Source organism: Protopterus annectens, chromosome 3.part0 (genome assembly GCF_019279795.1).
Source record: "Protopterus annectens isolate FY-2018-M chromosome 3.part0, PAN1.0, whole genome shotgun sequence".
Taxonomy (NCBI): Eukaryota; Metazoa; Chordata; order Ceratodontiformes; family Protopteridae; genus Protopterus; species Protopterus annectens.
In genome coordinates this window covers 1,893,440,772-1,893,461,897 of record NC_056731.1, presented here as the reverse complement: position 1 = coordinate 1,893,461,897, position 21,126 = coordinate 1,893,440,772, and the positions used below count along the sequence as shown (strand labels likewise).

At 45.3% G+C, this 21,126-nt stretch overlaps 1 protein-coding gene across 1 annotated transcript in view; it reads right to left on the bottom strand.

Annotated features, from left to right (window-relative positions):
• The window catches only part of PPP6R3 (protein phosphatase 6 regulatory subunit 3), a 3,115,682-nt gene that overhangs the window by 1,533,618 nt on the left and 1,560,938 nt on the right, over window positions 1–21,126 (bottom strand). Inside the window, exon 11 of the mRNA XM_044065977.1 lies at window positions 20,592–20,741. Coding sequence (XP_043921912.1) covers window positions 20,592–20,741 — 150 coding nt within the window. The remainder of the gene's footprint in view (window positions 1–20,591; window positions 20,742–21,126) is intronic.

The following is a 21,126-nucleotide window of genomic DNA, read 5'->3' as shown; positions in this document are numbered from 1 at the left end:
CGCTTGGATCAGGCAGTTGTCCAAATATGGGTATATTTGTATCCCTTGAAGTCTGCAGTAGGCAATTACTGATGCCAGGCAATTCGTGAATACTCTGGGCGCAGTAGATAAGCCAAAGGGCAATGCAGAGAATTGATAATGGGTTGAACCTGCAAGAAATCTGAGGTATCTTCTGCAATTTTGTCTGATTGGGACATGCAGGTATGCCTCCTTGAGGTCCAATGTTACCAGCCAAGACTCCTTGCCCAGCATGGGAAGAAGCTGCTGTAATGTGAGCATCTTGAATTTTGGTACGATTAAGAATGTGTTTAGGATGGATAGGTCCCAAAATAGGTCTCCAATCTTTTCCCTTCCTTGGTACCAGGAATAGTCTGGAATAAAAACCTTGACCTTGTTCTTGAGTAGGTACCTCTTGAATAGCTTTCATGTCCATGAGATCTGAAATTTGTCTTTGTGCCTCTGCCCTTTGATTGTGTGGCAGGTTTGGCATGCCTCTCATTTTTGGAAGGGTGTGAAAATGGAATCTGTAGCCTCTGTTTATAATGTCCAGGATCCATTTGTCTTTTGTGACAATATGCCAATTTTTCGAAAATAATGCCAGTTTTCCGCCTAAGGGTGCTGCCATTTGAGCCTTGCTTGGCATGCAAAGGGGAAAGTCATTGGGCTTGCTTTCTGAATGGCTGCGAACTATCCTCACCACCTCTTTGTGTAGGAGCTTGCCATTGTCTGCCTCTAAACGATCCTTGAGATTGCCCTCTGCCCCTCGGGCGCCTGTATATACCTCTTTGGGGTCTGTCCGTGGCTGGAAAGGACCAATTTTTGGAAGGCCAATTTCTACTGAAACATGGAGGTTGTACCTGTAGAAAATCTTTCACTGTTTGCATTGATTTAGCCTTTTCCTCCATTTTCTTTAATACCTCCTCAGCTTTAACACCAAATAATACATCCTTTTGTAGGGGAGCATCTAGTAATTTAGCTTTGACATGATCTGGTAAGGTTTGTTCCTTGAGCCAGGCATGTCTACGTATGACTGATCCTGTAACAGCAGCTCTACATGAGGCCTCTAGAGCATCAAAACCACATTGCAAGGTATGTTTACCCACTTGTTCTGCACTATGCATCAAATCCTGCAACTCCTTCAAGTCTGGTTGTTCAGGTTGTGACATTTTGCTTCTCAACTGTGATAACAGAAACTGTTGGTACTTTAACATATGGAACTGGCAGTTTAATGCCCTCATGGTTAAGGTTGCCGAGGTGTATACCTTTTTTCCCCACCTTTCTAAAGATCTGGAATCTCTCTCAGAAGGTAATGGATTTTTAGCCGTGGAGGCCTTAATTCCCTTGGGGCCCTGTGAGATAGTTTCTGGGTCAGCCGCATGGCTTTTGTATAGAAATTGGTGTGAGTAAGAAACCCGGTAGTACCTGTCAGGCTTGACTGGGGCTGGAGGTAAAGAATCCGGGTTAAGGCAGGCCTCCGAATACACATCATCTAGTATGTCTAAGACAGGAGGTATAGCCAGAGGCCTGTGCTGAGGTAGCAAGAGAAACTCCCTAAGCCTTTTCTTAGAATCTGAATACTCTTGGCCTTCCCAGTGGAAGTGCTCCCTTAAGGTATGCAAGGTTTCCCCAAATGAGTAATCCTCTGGGAGACAGAGGAATGGACTCCTCTGCATCAGAATCTTCAAAAGGGGAGTAAGAATGTTCCTGTTCATCCGAGTGCTCTGAAATAATGGAGGCCTGGTCAGAGGAGGGGGAATCTTCCTCCACTCTGGGCCTTTTGTCCGGGGGGGGGGGGTTGAGAACCCCTGATAAGAGTAATTAAATCCTCAGCCATTTTAAGCATCTGTTTTTTAGGCATGGGGCCTGGAGAAGGGCCCTGTGTAGCTTGTCTCTTAGAATGCATGGCTGCTTTAGACTTAGTGAGAGCCTGGATGGAAAAAGAAGAGGAAGGCCTGAAGACACCTTGAGAGGCGGCAGACCTGTCTACATTTTGAGTTTCACCACCAAGAGTGGCTTCAGTGTCTGTAGTCGGGGTGTGGGCCGAGGAGCCTGAGACCTCGGGCACAGAAGACACCGCCAATGAAGTGTCGTCGGTAGGCAGGGGCTGCGTAAGCGCCTCGCTGAGAACCGGACCACCTGTAGTCGTTTTTGGCATGGTGTCGGTAGAGGCCGCGGACCTCGTGTGCCGGTCCTTATCTTTGCGTTTTTTAGACAAAACTGGAGTTGGAGTATCCGACGACATAATATAGTTAAATTTTTTTGCCAAAATAGTGCTCGGCGAACTCCGCCCGACGCTTAATGGTGCGTTTGTTGAATGTAGCACAAAAACGACTGACCGAGACGTCGTGGTCTGGGCCTAAGCAAGGAATGCAGAGGAAATGAAAATCCTTATGCGGTATTTGCTTCCCACATGAAATACAATTATTAACTTTGTCTGACATCGGTCTGAGGCAAGAAAAGTTTCAACGGGTACTTAGCTTTCAAGAAGACTTCGGTTGCAAAATTTTCATAATTTCAGGAGCTGGCCGACCGGCACTTGCGAACTGCTTCTGCTTCGGGCACCGCGCGGCAAGAAAGACTGAAGAAAATGGCGTCGGCTGGTTCTTTTATACCCCTGTCGCACTGACGTCAGGGAAGAAGCGACGACAACCGACGCCGGACCTAAACTTTGGAATTCGGCCGACCGAGGACCCGCCTGATTAGCAGGAGAACCCATCTGTTATGACTGCAGCTGTATGCACGATGAACATCCACAATGTAAAAAATGTTTAGTAACAAGAGTGGCAGAATTCAATAAATCTTGCATGTCCTTACTCTCCATCAGTGAAGGAACACCAGCAAATTTTATCCTTAATAGCCTCCAAAGTTTGCTGCTGATACTTAAGCATATGAAAAAGACAATTAATGACTTAATAGTCAGGGTGGAAAAAGTATAAACCTTTTTACCACATCTATCCAAGGCCCTAGATTCCCTGTCAGAAGGAACAGGATTTCTAGCAACCGTAGCTTTAACACCCTTAGGGCCCTGAGAAATAATCTCTGGATCAGCAGTAGGATTCTTGAAAAGGAACAGATGAGAATCAGGAACTCTATAATACCAGTCAAGCTTTCTGGGAGCAGGAGGAACAGAATTAGGAGTCAAAGAATTCTCCATGAAAACATCAGCAACGTCCAAAACCAGAGAGACAGCCAAAGGCTTATGCTGTGGCAAATCCAAGAATTCCCTAATCAGTTTCTTAGACTGAGAGAAGTCCTGACTTTCCCATTTGAAATGCTCCCTAAGAGTATTCAGAGCATCTCTAAAAGAAAAATCTTCTGGAGGGGAGGCAGAAGGGATGGAAGTCTTCTGCATCGCAATCCTCAAAACCAGAAAAAAGTTGAGAGTTTCTCTCTTCATCAGCAGAGTTGCTGGAAACCTCAGAGTCTGAGGCAGACAAAACTTCTGGGGACAATTCCCTAGCCCTCTTAGAAGGAGGTGGCTGAGAGCCCCTGATAAGGGTCAAGAGATCACTAGCCATTTTAATCATCTGAGACTGAGGCATTTGATGGGAGGCCGGCACCTGCTTTAAAGCAGATTTTCGGCTGGAAGGCCTGCTAGAAAGCCGGAGGGACTCAGGAGGCCTACCCACCGCAGAAGTCTGAATCAAGGTCATGGATCTGGATCTGGTCTCCGGGCGGAGAAAACAGGCCTCAGAAGCCGGCGCCTGCTTAGCGGCTCCGGATCCAGAGGCAGCGACTGGCAGAGGGTCAGAAAAGGAAGTGGAAGCCTGCGGTATGGAGGACTCAGAAAAGGTCTCTGAATACGCCTGCTGCTGAACATCCACGGAATGCAGGAGCAAAGAAAGTGCCTCACTGACTACCGCTGGGCCGACAACCAACAGGGACATCGTCGACTAATTTGACCCTAAGCCTGTCACAGTCCTCATCTCCTTGCGCTTCGCAGGAACATCTGAAGTCGGGAGACCAGAAGAAGCCATACCGACGAACTTAGGCCAAACTCCGAAATGCTTGAACAAGATCCTAGCTCTATGGCATATGATACGTGGGTTGAAAGAACCACAGAGAATATAATTAAGGATGTTGTGCTCAAGGCCCAAACAAATAATGCAATAGGAGTGAAAATCACAGTGCGGAATCTGTTTTCCACAGGCAAGACAGTTAACTTTCTCTGACATTCGCTACAGCAAGAAAAGAGGGTCCCCAACGGGGTACTTATCTGAGGATGTCTTCAACTAAGCAGTCGGAATACAAAAAGACACTTGGCCGACTGGCACTCGTGCAAAATGCTTCTGTTTTGGGCTCCGCAGCAAGGAGGACTAAGGAAATGGCATCGGCTGCCTTCCTTTGTACCTGACATCAGGCCTCAACCGAAAGCAGTCGACGTCATATACCAAGGACTTTGGTATTCTGGCCGACTTTTTGGTACCGGAAGCCAGATAATCCATTCTGTAAGGACTGCAACAGTGAAACACAAACATCAGCCTTACTTCACCTGACATGAGAAAGATTTTTCATGAAAAAATGGCCAGTACAGGTACAAGCCACTATGAATCTCAATTCTTACACCATGAGACTGAGGGACCAGTAATATTTTGATGGAAAACCCCAAAAAGGTAATATGAGAACACTAGCTACACGTGGAAGACTCACATTGCCTATGTATCAATACATTTTGGCAGGTGCAGGATCAGAACTGTCCTGGTCAGAGAAAATAGGGACAGAAGAATTATATTAAGGACATGGAGAGGAAAAAGTGAATTGAATGAATTGTTATGATCTACTATTAAATTAACTTTCAGAGAAGTATGTATATATATATATATATATATATATATATATATATATATATATATATATATATATATATATTCACTTCCACTCAGCGGTTTCTTCTGACCCAGAAAGTACAGTTGTGTACACTTACCATAAATGTAGATGTTCGAGTGTATTCACTGTTGCAGTCATTACATTTGGGTAATCCAGCCTGAATTCCAAAGTCTTGGGTCCTGCATTGGCTGCTGTCGCCCCTTCCCTGACGTCAGGTCGTCAGGGGTATAAAAGAAGCAGCAGACGCCATTTTCTTCAGTTTTTCTTGCCCCAGATGTCAGGTGCCCCCAAAAAGGGTAGCCAAACTTTATGTATATATTCAGAAATACATCAATATAAATTTTACCTTCACCTATAAGCAAATACACCACATAGTTAGTATGAATCAGAGAAGGAAAGATAAGATCCAAAAGAAAAAAGGGGGAAGGCGGGTGGGTAACCTGGACTGCAACAGTGAATACACTCGAACATCTACTTTTATGGTAAGTGTACACAACTGTACTATGTTCTTCGTGTTTCACTGTTGCAGTCATTACATTTGGGTAGAGTCCCAAAGCTATGGTTGGGAGGCTGGAACTAGACAGCAGTAGGAGCGGCTATGAGGCCCTGCAGAACTGCAGTGGCAAAGCCTGCCCTGGATTTAGAGTAGAGTGGCAGATGAAGCTTTGTAAAGGTGTGTACTGAACTCCAGGTAGCCACCTCTAAAATGTCTGTGGTAGGTACTCCCTGAGAAAGGCTGCTGAGGTGGCTGCAGCTCTGGTGGAATGAGGCCTAATGCCCTTAGGCACTGGCTTGCCATGGTGTAAGTAGCAGAAACTAATGCAGTGGCCTAACCACTTAAAAATAGTCTGCTTTGAGATAGGCTTTCCTTGTGATCCTGCAGCATATGCCACTATTATTCCTGAAAGCTTTGGTACTATCCAAGTAGAATCTAAGCTGTCTGTGTACGTCCAAAGAATGCAGAATTATCTCCCCCTTGTTCTGTGGATTTGGGTAAAAGGTAGGCAGATAGATGGCTTGGTTAAGAGCCACACTGGACACTACTTTAGGCATAAAAGTTGGGTTTGTCCTCAGGGAGACCCGGTCTGGATGAAAAATGATGAAAGGTTCCACAGCCATGAGTGCCTGTAGCTCTGAAACTAGTCTTGCAGAAGTAATTGCTAAGAGCAGAGCTGTTTTCCAAGATAAAAACTTCATATCAGCTGTAGCAGCTGGCTCAAAAGGAGGCAGGGTGAGCTTTTCCAAGACATAGTTGAGATCTCATGCAGGTACTGGTAGTCTTCTTGGGGGCCTTACATTTTTGGATCTTCTGAGGTACTGCCTTAATAAAGGGTGAGAAAAAAGTGGCGGCTCTGTATTGTAATGAGCCGAAATGGCAGAGGCATGAATTTTAATAGATGAAAAAGATAGGCCTTTGTCCAGCATCTCAGTTAAGTATTGCAAAATCTGAGGAATATTTGGTACTGCTGTATCAGTTCCTTGTGCCTGGTTCCAGGCAAAGAATCTCTTCCCTTTTCCAGCATAACACTTTCTAGTACTAGGCCTTCTGGTTTCAAGAATGACATCCATCACAGCTTTACTGAGAGGTGTTTTTTGTATGTCTACATTATCCGCCATGCTGCCAAGTTTAATGTCCTGAGTTGGCTGTGCATGATCTGATCGTTTTGCTGGGACAGTAGTCGAGGTATTTGAGGTACGGTCCAAGCTGGGTATAGAGATAAGCTCCTTAGTATTGGATACCAGTACTGGCATGGCCAGTCTGGGGCAATCAGTATCATCTTTGGCTTCTCCTGTCGGACCTTTAGGAGCACCTTGGGGAGGAGAGGCAGTGGAGGAAAGGCATATACTGATAGGTTTTTCCAGCTGAAAGATAGGGCGTCCACTTTCCATGCTTGTTTGTGATGAGACCTTGTGCAGAATCTTTTTATTTGGTAATTGAGGAGAGAGGTAAATAGATCTATGTCCGGGCATCCCCATTTTCTTGTCATCATGCTGAAGACTTGTGGATCCAGCTTCCACTCTTGGGGATCCATGAGGTTTCTGCTTAGTTCGTTTGCCAGAGTATTTTCCTTTCCTGGCAGGAATTGTGCCTGCAGATGTACTTGGTAAGTCAAAGCTGTGTCCCACAAGGTCATGGCTAGTCTGCAAAGAGGGTAAGAATGTGTGCCCCCCTGCTTGTTTATATACCACATGACCATGGTGTTGTCTGTCTATCAGTAGTTGTCCCGGATGAAGTAGGTCTATGAAGGCTGTCACGGCATTTTGAACAGCTAACATCTCTTTTTGATTGATATGTAGATGCATTTGGTTTGAGGACCATGTGCCCTGAATGCCTCTTCCTGCCATGTGGGCTCCCCAGGCATAATCTGATGCATCTGTCGTTAGTGTCTGCCTGGCTGGTGGTAATGTGAATGGCTGTCCTTTGTTCTGGTAACAAGCCTTTGCCCACCACTGAAACTCCTGTTGCAGGCAGGGAATGAGAGTAATGAATGTTTCCAGGCTGTGGCAATGTTGAGGCCAAACACTTTTTAGGTACCAATGAAGTTTCCTCATATGCAGTCTTGCATATGGAATTAGCAGGATGCAGGATGCCATGAAACCCAAAGCCTGCAGAATTTTTCCTGCAGATAACTGGGCCTTTTATTGCCAGTATTTTGAAATAGGTAGTCAGTTGCCTTTATTTGTCTGGCATGAGATAAGCCATCTGGGCAGTTGTATTCAAGCTTGCACCCGGGAATGTTATCTCTTGTGAGAGTACTAGTTTTGATTTCTTTTTGTTGACTGTGTACCCTAGGCATGATAGAAGTCTTTTCACAAACGCCAAATGTTGAAGAAGAATGTCCTTGTTCTCTGCTTGAATTAGACAGTCTTCCAAGTAAGGATATATTTGTATTCCTCTTTGTCTGCAGAATGCAATTACTGGTGCCAGGCACTTTGTAAAGACCCCGGGCACAGTAGATAAGCCAAAGGGCAGTGCAGAGAATTGGTAATGCATTGAACCAGCCTTGAATCTTAGGTATTGTCTGCATGACTGACTGATTGGAACATGCAGGTATGCCTCTTTTAGGTCTAAAGTCATAAGCCAAGCATTCTTGCCCAACATGGGCAGAAGCTGCTGCAAAGTCAACATTTTGAATTTTGGAACATCCAGGAAAGTGTTCAGAATAGATAGGTCTGGTTTCGGCCTACAGGCCTTGTCCTTTCTGGGTACCAAGAACAGTATTGAGTAAAATCCTTGTCCCTGCTCTTGCTCTGGTACTTGTTGAATGGCCCCTGTATCCATGAGGGATGAGACTTGTTTTTGCGCCTCTGCCCATTTTTTTTTTTTCTTTGGCAGATCTGGCCATCCATTTGCCTTTGGCATAGTATGGAAATGGAACTTGTATCCTTGTGAAACTATGTTTAGAACCCACTTGCCCTGGGTTTTGATGTGCCAATTTTGAGCAAAAAGTGCTAATTTTCCCCCTAAGGGTGCTGCCAGAAGACAAGTGCTTGGTGCAGGCAGGGGGAAGTCATTGGGACTGTTTTCTGTATGTCTGTGATCTATCTTCTCCAGCTTTGGAGGTAGAAGCACCTCACTGCTTGGGCCTATAAGAACCTTGCGCTTGGGATCTACCCCTAGGGCGTCTGGTCCTGCCCCTTTGAGGTCTGTCTGACACAGAAAAGGACCAATTTTTTGTAGGCCAGTGTCTACTAAACCTGGGTGGCTGTACTTGTAAAAATTCTTTGACAGTTTGCATAGATTTAGCTTTGTCCTCCATTTTCTTTAACACCTCTTCTGCCCTAACACCAAAAAAAGTATCATGCTGCAAAGGTGCATCTAGTAATTTAACTTGAACATGATCAGGCAGATTTTGTTCCTTTAACCAAGCATGCCTCCTAATTACAGAACCCGTAACTGCGGCCCTGCAGGAGGATCCAAAGAATCAAAACCACATTGCAAAGTATGCTTTCCAACTTGTTCTGCTGCATACAATAAATCCTGCATTTCCTTGTTTTCTGCACATTCATTATTTAACATTTTCTGTTTAAGCAATCCCATAACATGTTGCTGATACTTAAGCATAAGAAATTGACAGTTTATGTCGCTTATTGCCAAAGTTGCAGATGTGTAAACCTTTTTTCCACATCTACCAGTGTCCTTGAATCCCTGTCAGAGGGGGTTGGGTTTTTTGCAGTGGAAGCCTTAACTCCCTTTGGACCCTGTGAAATAGTTTCTGGGTCAGCAGCAGGGTTTTTAAAAAGAAATTTGCGAGAGTCAGGAACCCTGTAATATGTCAGGCTTAACAGGAGCTGGGGGTAAGGAGTCAGGGATCAGACTAGACTCCGTAAACACATCATCTACAATGTCTAACACAGGTGGAATAGCTAGAGGCCTGTGCTGAGGTAGTAAGAGAAAATCCCTGAGCCTCTTTTTAGATTCTGAAAAATCTTGGCTCAGTGGAAATGCTCCCTCATGGTATGCAAGGTTTCCCCAAAGAAATAGTCCTCAGGAGGAGATGCTGAAGCTATAGAATCTTCAGCATCAGAATCCTCATAGAGGGGGAAGAGAATATTCCTGATCAGAAGAAGAATCTGATCTGAAGATTCATAGTCAGTCAGGAGGGGGATGGGAACCCCTGATCAAGGTAATCAAGTCTTCGGCCATTTTGAGCATCTATTTTTTGGGCATAGAGGCCTGTCCACGTGGCTCTTGAGTTTGTTTCCTTGCTTTAGAAGGTGCTTTAGTCTTTGCCTTTGATGCTGAAGTCATTTTTATGTAAAGATGTTTAGGTCTGAATACACCCTCAGAAGCCGGTGCCTGCTCAGCGGCTCTGGACCCATCTGAGAGATTAGCGTCCGAGGCTCCAATACCTTGAGTATACAGCGGCATGGCCGACTCCACGTGGGAGTCGGTAGCGGCCTGCAACTCTAAAGTAGCGGGCGTCAGGGGCTGCGAAAGCACCTCACTGAGAACCACTGAACCTGTGACTGGCTTAGAAGAAGCTTCATCATCGGTTTTGGGCCTCGGTTGTTTTTCTTTTTCTTTGCGTTTTCTGTAAACTCCAGTAGTTGGATGGCTATCCGACATTTCAGGAGAATTAAACCAGCGTCCAAAAAAGTTTAAAGCAAAATCATACTGATGCTTAATAGTGCATTGGTTAAATCTTGCACAAAACTGACAACCACTAACGTTGTGATCAGGGCCTAGGCAAGGAATACAATAAGAATGAAAATCCTTATGAGGTATTTGCTTTCCACAAGAAATACAATTATTAACTTTTTCTGACATCGGTCTGGAGCAAAAAAAGTTTCTCCAATGGGGTACTTAGCTTTATTGAAGACTTCAGATCTGAAACTCAAACACGAAAATCTCAGGAGTCTGCCGACCGGCACTTGTGAACTGCTTCTGCTTCGGGCACCACGCGGCAAGAAAGACTGAAGAAAATGGCGTTGGCTGCTTCTTTTATACCCCTGACGACCTGACGTCAGGGAAGGGGCGACAGCAGCTGATGCAAGACCCAAGACTTTGGAATTCAGGCCGGCTGAGGGCAACCTGCCAGCAGGATTACCCAAATGTAATGACTGCAACAGTGAAACATAAAGAAAAAGGAGTTATATACTCACCATAACGTTCCATCTGAGTAGGTAACTTCATTTGTCAGCAACATGTGGGTATCGGATCCGACCTGGATCCGAGCCGGCAGCTTTCCAAGCTAAAGATCTGAGCTCCAAGCTCCTCCTCCTTACCCATAATACCCTGCTACCTCCTTCCAGCCCTCAGATCACGTTTGCCCATTATACAATTTCACCAAGACAAAACACAACCTAAAACAACATACTAACCATAGAACCAGGTTAGGGGGAAGGAGAGGGGGGTCGGTTGCTGACAAATGAAGTTACCTACTCAGATGGAACATTATGGTGAGTACATAACTTCTTTATCTTAAGTAGTTAACTTCATTTGATCAGCAACCTATGGGACAGAGTCCCCAGCTACCAAACACTTGGGAGGTCCTTAAGGAAGGATATTCCAGAGCACTGCAGAGCCAAAAGCTGCCCTTCCTCTGGATATTAAATCCAATTTATAATGAGACACAAAGGTATGAGAGGAAGCCCAAGTAGCCGCAGAAATGTCATCCAAGGGCACTCTTGAGCAGAATGCAGCAGAAGTAGCCATAGAACGGGTAGAATGAACGTGAACCCTTAAGGGCTCTGGCCGACAAGATATATTGTATGTGAGTAAAATGCATTGAGAAATCCATTTAGCTAAAGTCACCTTCGATACTGCCTTACCCAAGAATGGCTTCGCAAATGAAACAAAGAGCTGCTCTGACATGGGAAAGGCAGCTGTTCTGTGCAGGTAAAAACGCAATTGTCTACGAACATCTAACAAATGAAGTTTGTATTCCCCTTTATTCTGGTAGTTAGGGGAAAAAAACAGGTAGGTTAATGGACTGATTGATGTTCGCCTCAGAAGCCACTTTAGGTAAGAAGGAAGGGTTAGTCCTGACAGAGAGACTGTCCTTATGGAAACAAGATATGGGGGTTTAGTACAAAGGGCTTGTAGCTCTGACACCCTTCTAGCTGAGGTAATAGCTATTAGGAAAGCAGTTTTCCAAGATAAGAATTTTAAATCAACAGAAGCAGCGGGCTCAAAGGATGGTCCAGTTAGAGCCTGAAGGACCAAGGTTAGGTCCCATGGGGGAGCAGCGTTCCTAATAGGAGGTCTCAAAAGGAAGGTGCCTTTTAAGAAGGTCTTACAGATCTTAGTGGAAGCTAAAGGACTAAGATTGTCTCCAATGTGAAAATGGGAAATGGCAGCCATTTGAAACTTTACAGTAGAAGAGCTGGCCCCTTGCTGAAAAATATGCGATAGGAAATCAAGCACTGCTGGAATGGGAGCAGTGAAAGGATCCAAGTTTCTATGCGAGGCCCAAATGGAAAACCGTTTCTATTTGCTGTTGTAAACCTTCCTGGTAGAAGGCTTATGCGCTGCTACCGGCATGGATTTAACTGCAGACGAGATACCGGGAGTCCTGGCAACTAATGGAACTGGATCAACCAAGCTGAGAGCTTGAGATCGTCCAGATTCGGGGTTTCCAATCCCGAAGGATGAGAAATCAGATCCGGGATGGGATCTAAGAAGAAAAGAGGAGCTGCAAGAAGAGACCACATGTACGGAAACCAGGTTTGACAAGGCCAGAATGGGGCTATGAGGATAATCTTGTTCCCCAACTGATGAGCTTTCTGTAAAAATTTTGTCATTAATGGAAGAGGAAGATAAGCACAAAGAAGACCGGATGGCCAAGCAAGGACTAGAGCGTCTCTGGGGGTTTCCCCCGGGGGGGGGGGAATTAGAGCAAAATACTTACTGCACTTTGCGTTTGAAGGCGATGCGAAGAGATTGCAGCAAGGTTGACCCCACTTCCGGAAGATCTGTTTCGCTATTAAGGGATTCAGAGACCACTCGTAAGGCGAGAGGATAGTTCGACTCAGCTTGTCCGCTAGGATGTTGGACCGACCCGGAATGTGCGTCGCTAACAGAAAACGGTTGGTGGATATTGCCCATTCCCAAACTCTCATGGCCTCTCAGCAAAGAGGGTAAGACCTGGCCCCCCCCTGTTTGTTGATGTACCAGACCACTGACATGTTGTCTGTCTGAATTGCAATAGTCCCTGGAGGGAGAAAGGTATGAAGAGCTTGCAACGCTAGAAGCACCACTCTCATCTCCAGAACATTGATATGCAGAATGGTCTCTGAGTCCACGTACCTTGGACAGTTCTGCCCATGCAATGCCCCCCCAACCCAAGGCGAGAAGCGTCCGTGGTTACCGTGGCTTGGGGTTGTGGCATTATGAATGGTCGTCCTTCCCGAAGCTCTCGAGATTGGAGCCACCATATGAGGGAATTTCTGCAACCTCTGCTGAGGGGGACTGGAGAGTCCAACAGGTGTTGAAGGATGGACCACTGGACCTGCAAGGTCCACTGGAGAACCCTTATGTGCAAGCAGGCTAAGGGCGAAAGGTTGATTGCTGTTGCCATGGACCCTAAGGCTCTCAGGACTAACTCCGCTGATGGGGTTGGAGATTGAAGGAGTGCTAGAATGCGAAGGGTTAAGCTGCAAAGTCTGTCTGACGTCAAGAAGGCCTTGGTCTGAAGCGTGTCTATTCTGGCCCCTATGAAGTCCAGGACTTGAACCGGTTGAAGGGACGATTTCTTGTGATTTACAGTGATCCCCAACTTGGAGGCTAAAAGCAGGAAGCAATCCCTGGCTGAGCAGAGTAGATGCCTGATGGAGGCGGCAAGGAGCCAGTTGTCCAGGTAAGGAAAAACCTGTATTCCTTGAAGTCTCAGGTGGGCTGCTGCAACTGCCATGACCTTGGTGAACACCCTGGGGGCTGTGGTGAGGCCGAATGGCAGGACCCCGAACTGGCCCCCAACCGAAAGCGGAGAAACCTCCTGGATCGCCTTTCCATGAGAATGTGGTAGTATGCATCCTTGAGGTCTATGGAGCGCATCCAGTCATTCTCCTGCAATAGGGGGAGAATGGATTGAAGAGTGACCATCCGGAATTTCTCTTTGGCAACGAAGAGGTTCATTGTAGAAAGGTCGAGAATTGGTCTCAAGTCCCCCATCTTTTCTGGCACCAAAAAGAACCTGGAGTAGTTGCCTAACCCGGAATGGTCTGGGGGGGATGTGCTGGATGGTTCTTTTTTCTAGCAGCTTCTTTATTTCTAAAGCTGCAGCCTCCCTCTGACTGGGTGGAACATCGGAGAGGCGCCTCGACTGAGGAGGAAGATTTATGAAGGGGATAGAGTAGCCTCTGGATATTATTCCAAGCGCCCAGCGATCTGACATGATGGACTCCCATTGTGCCAGGTGCTTCGAAAAACGCCCCCCCCCCGACTGCCTCCAGAGAGGAGCAGTCTGGCAACCCCTCAGGGCTGCTGCGTGGGTCGATCGGAAAAGGGTTCCCGCGACCCAAAATTCTTCGCCCCCCCTGCCTCTGGGCCGGCATCCACCTTGTCCCCCTTTGCCTCTGAAGGATGAAGGGTCCGGAGTGTAACAGGACTGCTGAGACTTCCGGACCACATCTTCTTTTGTCCTCGCTGGTTCCTGGAAAAGGACCTTTGAGGAGTCGATAAGCGGATTCCAACGGCAGAGTCTTCCCGTCTTTCTCGCTCTGGACCAATGTATCGCGGACGGTCTTGCCAAACAGGGTAGAACCGTCAAAGGGAGCGTTCGCGAAGGACGCCTTGAAGGGTTCCGCAAAATCGCAAAGTCAGAGCCAGGTGTGACGCCGTAAGGTGATGCCTGATCCGCTGGCTCTAGCGGCCCCCTCCGTGGCATGGGAGAGTAGCCGCATAGACGTGTTCAATATTGATTTTAGAGTGGCCATGCGAGTCGAGAAGATCCATTTGTCCTCGGCCGACATGGACTCGGGGGAGACTTAGCGTATTCCTTCACCAGATCCCGCTGAAGCCTAATCACATGGGCCAAATAATTCAGTGCCCTTATGGAAAAGGTAGCAGAAGCAAATATCTGCTTTCCGATATGATCCATCGTCAGAGACTCCTTATCAGGAGGATGGACCGAGGAACTATCCTGTGCCAGTTCCTTCTTGGTGGCAGCCGCCACCACCATGGCATCTACTGGGGAGCCTTTACTCCACGCTGTCCTATCCACAGGGGGGCTAAGGATCTTATCTGGCCTCCTGGGGATTGGCTCTACAGTGTCCGGCTCCTTCCACACCCTGGTAGTAATGAGGTCTACCAGGGGGTCGGCCGGAGGGGACACCCAAGAGGTAGACAGGCCTGCGTCAAACGCCTCCAGAAATACCGACTCATCCGAGGAAGGCTTTTGGGCTGACCACCCCCCTTTTAGGCGTAGCATTTCCATAATGTCTCCAAAGGAGACATCCTTGGGGGGGGGTGACCTGGGGGAACCTTCCCATTCCTCTAAATCGGTGTCATCTGTGAGGGACTTGGGGGAGTCCAAGTGCCTCCACTTACACTTGCGTTTGTGAGGGACCTCCTCAGTGGGACTGTCCGAGGAGGGCTCACTAACAGGGTCATGTTCCTCCAGTGGAACTGAGTGGGGCGTCGACGCAGGCTGTCCCTGGGGCCGGATGATGGAAGACAAGCCTGTCTGCAAGGGAGCGTTGGCTGGATCCGTAGCATGAGCTGGGGGTCTCAAACTTCTCGAGAGGACCCTCTCCACCATGTCAAACGCCGAAAGTGAGCCGCTCTCTCTCGGTTCCATGAGCAACACCCACGGATCAGACACGGGGATCGGCGTCGGAGCTGAAGCGATTGGACCCGAAAGGGAAGCGTGCTCCGACCGCAACAGAGCCGAAGACTCACTTACCCCCTCGGATCCGATGCATGGCTCTCGGCCCCGAGAGCTCGGATCCGAAAAGGGATCCGACAAACTCAAGGGCATGGCCGGCGTCGAAGTAGCAACTACCATCGGTGCCGACTCCCTGGCTCCGAGACTGCTCGGATCCGACGGCTCCGAAACCCGATAATGGATCGGAGAAGGAGCTATGGGGGAAAAAAATCGGGCCGGAGGAGAGGAGGAAGAAGCAGAGTTCGCGGGCAAAAGACCATCCAGGATCAGCTTTGTTCCTCCTATCCCTCACAGCCCAGGGGTTAAAGGCTGCGCAGATCTGGCAGCCCGATGACAAATGCTCTACCCCCAGGCAAAGAACACACTGTGTGGCCATCGGTTGGGGAGAACTTATGGCCACACTCAGAACATTTAGAAAAAATGGCTTTAGGGCCTTCGGCCATACCAAAAACCACAACCACACACACAGACACACAAGAATAAGGAGAAGGGTGAATATATTAAAATTAAGCTAAGCTAATGGGTTTAAACTAAACACAAACACACACCTCGTTAATTTTACCAAAAAGTCAAGAATTTGACAAATACTTCCTACCTAACCACCGGGAGCTCGTAACTCATGCTTGTTAAAGCCGCGGCAAATGAGATCTGGGGGCTGGAAGGAGGTTGCAGGGTATTATGGGTAAGGGGGAGGAGCTTGGAGCTTGGATCTTTAGCTTGGAAAGCTGCCGACTCGGATCCAGGTCGGATCAGATACCCACAGGTTGCTGATCAAATGAAGTTAACTACTTCAGATCATCTTATCTATACTTCTGGTGGCTCTGAAAAAAAAAATCTGAATCTGACTTTGTGGGTATGGCTTTCACTCTTCAAAATACAGCTGCCCTAAAATAGTAGTAAATGTAATACAGCACAGTTTCTTAAGGAACTTATCATACTTTTAGACGCTAAGTATATTTACTGCTGCAGTCACATCCTCTGGAGAACCCAAGCCTGCAGGAATCCAGTGGCTGGACCAACTTCCAAACCTCTACATCATCACTCACCTGGCTCCCTCTCACTTAAACATCAGAAAACTGATGGTATCTGAGGGTCATCAGCCAGAGACATCTTCAATTATTTCTTTCCCTGGCTGGATAAGGAAACTAGTTGAGGTGCAACAGCACTTAACTGGAGAATAAATCCCAAAGGATAAAATAATAATTAGTAACCAAGGCAACTGAGACATGAGTAATGGAGATACCTAATTAAGGAACAGATGGGGGAAGGTGAGTGAACAGGGCCTAACAGGGTACCCCAACACCAGAATGTCCAGGAAAGAAACAGCAGATGATGGGAGGAAAAAGGAAGTTATGTACTCTCACCATAACATTCCATGTGGGTTGTTCATCTCACCTTCATTCTCGCTGATGGGTTCGGAGCCAATCCTCGGCTCCGACTCGGCCAAATGCAAAAGCTCGAGGTCTTCAACCAGCTCGGAGCCTACTCCCTATCCCATAATGCATTGGTGCTTCCTTCATATCTTGTTTGCTGCCAACTAAGCTGAGTAGATAAGTTCCCTCCAAAAAAAAAAGTATCAAAGGATACACTAGATAAAGACTAAAGACAACCCAGACTTGTTTCAACTTCTTGGCCCACAAGAAACTGGTAAGGGGTTGGAGGCTGGGATGCAAGAATGAAGGCGAGATGAACAACTCTCATGGAACATTATGGCGAGTACATAACTTCTTTATGTGAAGTTGTTCTATCTTGCCTTCATTCTCACTGATGGTTTAGCAATCATCACCTCCGAACATACCGGCTCCAAAACCTTGAGTCAGATTGGAGGAGGAACATATGTAATGACTGGGTCTCAGTCGGGCCCTAAGCCCCAAGGGTCGGCCCTGACAAAATCTTTACTAATGCCGGTGTCTGTAGAAGTCTCTGCACCACACAATCCACATCCTTATCAGAGAGTCTTGAGGACCAAGAAGAGGTTATGGAAGAAGCCACTGATTGTAAAATAGGTGACTTAAGGGTAGGATAAACCGGCTCCAAAACCAGGGACCGGCTCCTACCAACAAGTGCAACAGTCAGCTCCAAAGCTTGTGGCTCCAAGGTAGATGATCTGTCTGACTTTTTGGAGTCTATGAGCTTTTCTTCGGCTCCGATCCAGAAGTCGTCTTTGAAGATTTTGAATGTCCATCTTGGGTATTTGTCCTGATCTAAGGAGTCCTGAAAAGTGGCTTTACCAGTCCCCTAGCAATCGGTTTATTTTTTCTCTCTTGCAGCACTCTAGTACTGAACAAGTGGCGTGTGGAGCAATTTTCTTGGAGGTGAACCTCCCTCAAACAATATACACAGCCAGTGTGTCCATCAGTGATGGACATCTTCTGTCCACACTTGGGGCATTTTTTGAAACCAGATTTTGATTTTTCCTGGGACGTCTGCAGTTCTACAAAAAACAATATCCACACGGTATCTAAGAAGAACAACACACCAGACTAGAAATACTATGAAACAACTATTAAAGGCTTCTAATTTAAACAGGTTATAATATTAAGGAAGAAACAGCCCTGAATAAAAAAACGGGCTCACAAAAAAACAGTACTTAAGCCTGTTTATAATACAGGCAATCAAACAACAAACACACCACACACAGTTATATATATTGTAAGATAGAAATCTAAATCGTAGCAATATACTATAAGCTAAGAACTATCAACATTTAGAAGAAAGGGAGTTAAACTGGGCCTAATAAAAATGGACACGAGAGAAAGTGAAAGTTACACTATTTGCATTTCTCTTAACTTACTAACTAGGTCAAACTAACTACTACTATATAGAAGAGGAAATTGTCGAAAAATGTACTAAAACTTGAAAAATACTTATGTTCACTGGTCAGAGCTGGTGAAACGCCCAATCTGTTGCAGTTGCAAATGAAATTTGAGGGAAGCCCCAGTCCATCATGGGATAGGGAGTAGGCCACGAGCTGGTTGAAGACCTCGAGCTTTTGCATTTGGCAGAGTCAGAGCAGAGGACTGGCTCCGAACCCATCAGTGAGAATGAGGGCAAGAGAGAACAACTTCACATCTAGTACTTCAACAGCCATCAGTCTACAATTGTGATAAGCTTCTAATGCAAATATACTGAAGTTTATTGTAATATACTCTGCTTGCAGCCATAACTAGTTAGATTACAACACCAAAGGCCATAGGGTGGCTGGCCCTTAATGGGGACTTCTAAGACACAGTGCAGAGTCTATCCTGGCCCTAGAAGCAGTTCCTCTCAACTGTTTTACTTTGAGAAGATATGGACTAAAGAGCTACTGTATCTGCTTTCAAGATGCAATGAGTGTTACTACCCCAGAGAGGCTATGGCGGTTGCAGAGGTCTTACGAGAATGGGCTTTAAAATGCCCAGGGGTACTTATTCCATAAAAAGGGTAATGTAAGGAAAAAGACATTCCTCCCTACTTCTGCCAAGCAAGACAGAAAATTGGTCTGACTTCCTAATATGATTAGTTCTAGCCAAATAAAACCAGTCTCTTGTCTATGCACATCAAAGGAATGGAAGATTTCTTCTGCTTGTTCTAAACGGATAGGGAAAAACAGGGGTGTAAATACTCTTCATAAGAGATAATTCAATCAGCATCTTAGGCATAACAGTAGAATTAGTAAGTGAGGTGATCCTGCAGCTATGAAAAAATCAAGAAAGACTCCTTTGCACATGGCAACCTACAGCTTTGAAATCCTTCTCATAGAGGTAACAGCCACCTACAAGCAATCTCCCAAAACAGGTATATGATGGGAGAAGCAGCCAATGGCTCAAAGGGTAATACTAGTAAAGTGAGTTTTACACAATTTAGGTCTCATGACAAAGCAATCTCACACTTCTTTTTGTTTGTTTTAAATGCAGCAATATGGGTCTACTTTGACCCATCAAAACTACACTTCAGCAAAACGTAGTTTAGCGAGTCCAGTTTCGCGAAAGTGCATTTCTCCAAAAATGCACTTTCGCGAAACTACAGTTAAACGAGGTTGTTGTAGATTGCGGTGCACTGGGGATAAGGTAATATTCCCTTTTCCCCACTGTAGTGCGATCTCTGAGTTGGTACATAGTAGCAGGGTGAGGGGGGAGCAGGGGGCCTTGCCCCCCGCCTGCATAACTCAGTTTTGTGTATTTGTTTTTTTTTTTTTTTTGTCTTGTTAATTTTATTTTTTGGTAACTGCAGTATCGCTATGTGCAATTCCAATGGGTCAAAGTAGACCTCTCTCTCTCTCTCTGTATATATATATATATATATATATATATATATATATATATATATGTGTGTGTGTGTGTGTGTGCGCGTGTGTATGTATAGTGCTCTCTCTCTCTCTCTCTTTATATATATATATATATATATATATATAAACTGTTAGGACTGAAAACTGGAAGCATACCGGGGGGAGGCAAGCTGAAATGGCTTACAAATGTACCTTCAGCAGCATAACACAGTTCTGGTTTGTAAAGGTCTGACAGGTAGACAAGAATCAGGGAAACATAGCGCACTTGAGTCTTGGTCTTTGTTGAGGCACCGGAGAAAGACAGAGAATTGTTTTCCACTCAGGTAAAATTTCTTTAGGTTTGGTATCCTAGCTCCCTAATTATTTTAATATAATCTTCTGAAAGCATGTACCTAAAGGGATGAGTACTAAAAACCATCCACTCTGCCTGTATTAGTTTTCCAACTGGAGTGCAGTAAGGACCCTTTGTTCTCAGTCAAAAGGCCCCTATCTGAGCACTAAACATCATGCAATTAAATACAAAAAGAACCACGGAAACACGGAGCTTGACAATATGTAAGTGATGTTTCACAACAGCTCAATGTGAATGGTAATAGAAGTGCTAACAAGAATTTACTGAACTATTCCTGCATAGTTATGGAATTTAGATTCACAGGCAAATACTAGGATATTTAAAGGTGAGAATCAAATCTAGCACCTTGTCTCCGAGGTAAACACTTTAACCTTTATGCCAACCCCCAACTTGTAGAAGTTTCATAGGTATGGCAACATCAGAGAGATACCTTCTGAGTAAGATCTGCGATTAATTCACCTGACTACAGTACACACGATTCTTTTCAACATCGTCATCTAATGCAGCTAAAGTGAACTTCTTTGTATTCAGGAGGTAAATGCACACTTGCCATACACAAAGGAAATGAGCATTAATAACACAACACACTACTCAGCACTTGAACAATCCTATACAGACGTGTAAAGAACCCCCAGAGCTTGTTGCCCAAAACTGTCAGGGAAGTAAATCTTTAAAGTTCTTAAGAGATCAAGTCTTTGCTTTAACAATTAACAAGTAATTTAATCTAAATACATTAACACTTAGAAAATGTTGTTATTGAAATGCTCAGTCTCTATACAGTCTATTTTTTAAAGGAGAATTGATGTTAACTTACATGCTTTACCAGTAGGTCACTACCAGTAGAATCATCATTGAATGAGCCTCCAGGGTCGTCTTCTACAGTAGAACTAGCCAGTATTAGTGCAATACAAATTTCAACTTGAGTATGAAGGAAATTGTTCCATAAATAGTGAAAGTACATATCCTGAAATATAAATATTTAAAAATCTAAAGTCAGGTATTTTGGCATAACAATATAGCTCAAACATTTTTCGATTTCAGTATATGTATAAACAACCCATATAATGTATTTTTACACCATCCAGATACATTTAGACTGCTAGAAGATGAAACAATAAAACTGCCTTTTTAGCTTAATACCCCACAGTCTCATCCTAACAACGTGCAAAACAGTTAGAAGCTTAATAGCTTTTAGAAATCTCATCCTGGAATACACGTTAAGCAGTTTAACTCTTAATTCAAAGCAAAATATTTGTAATTTGTATGTTCAACAGTATTTAAGTCTAGTAAAAAGAAATAAATCACTGTCCCTTGTTAGGTGCCCTTGTCTCAAATGATTAAAGGATTTA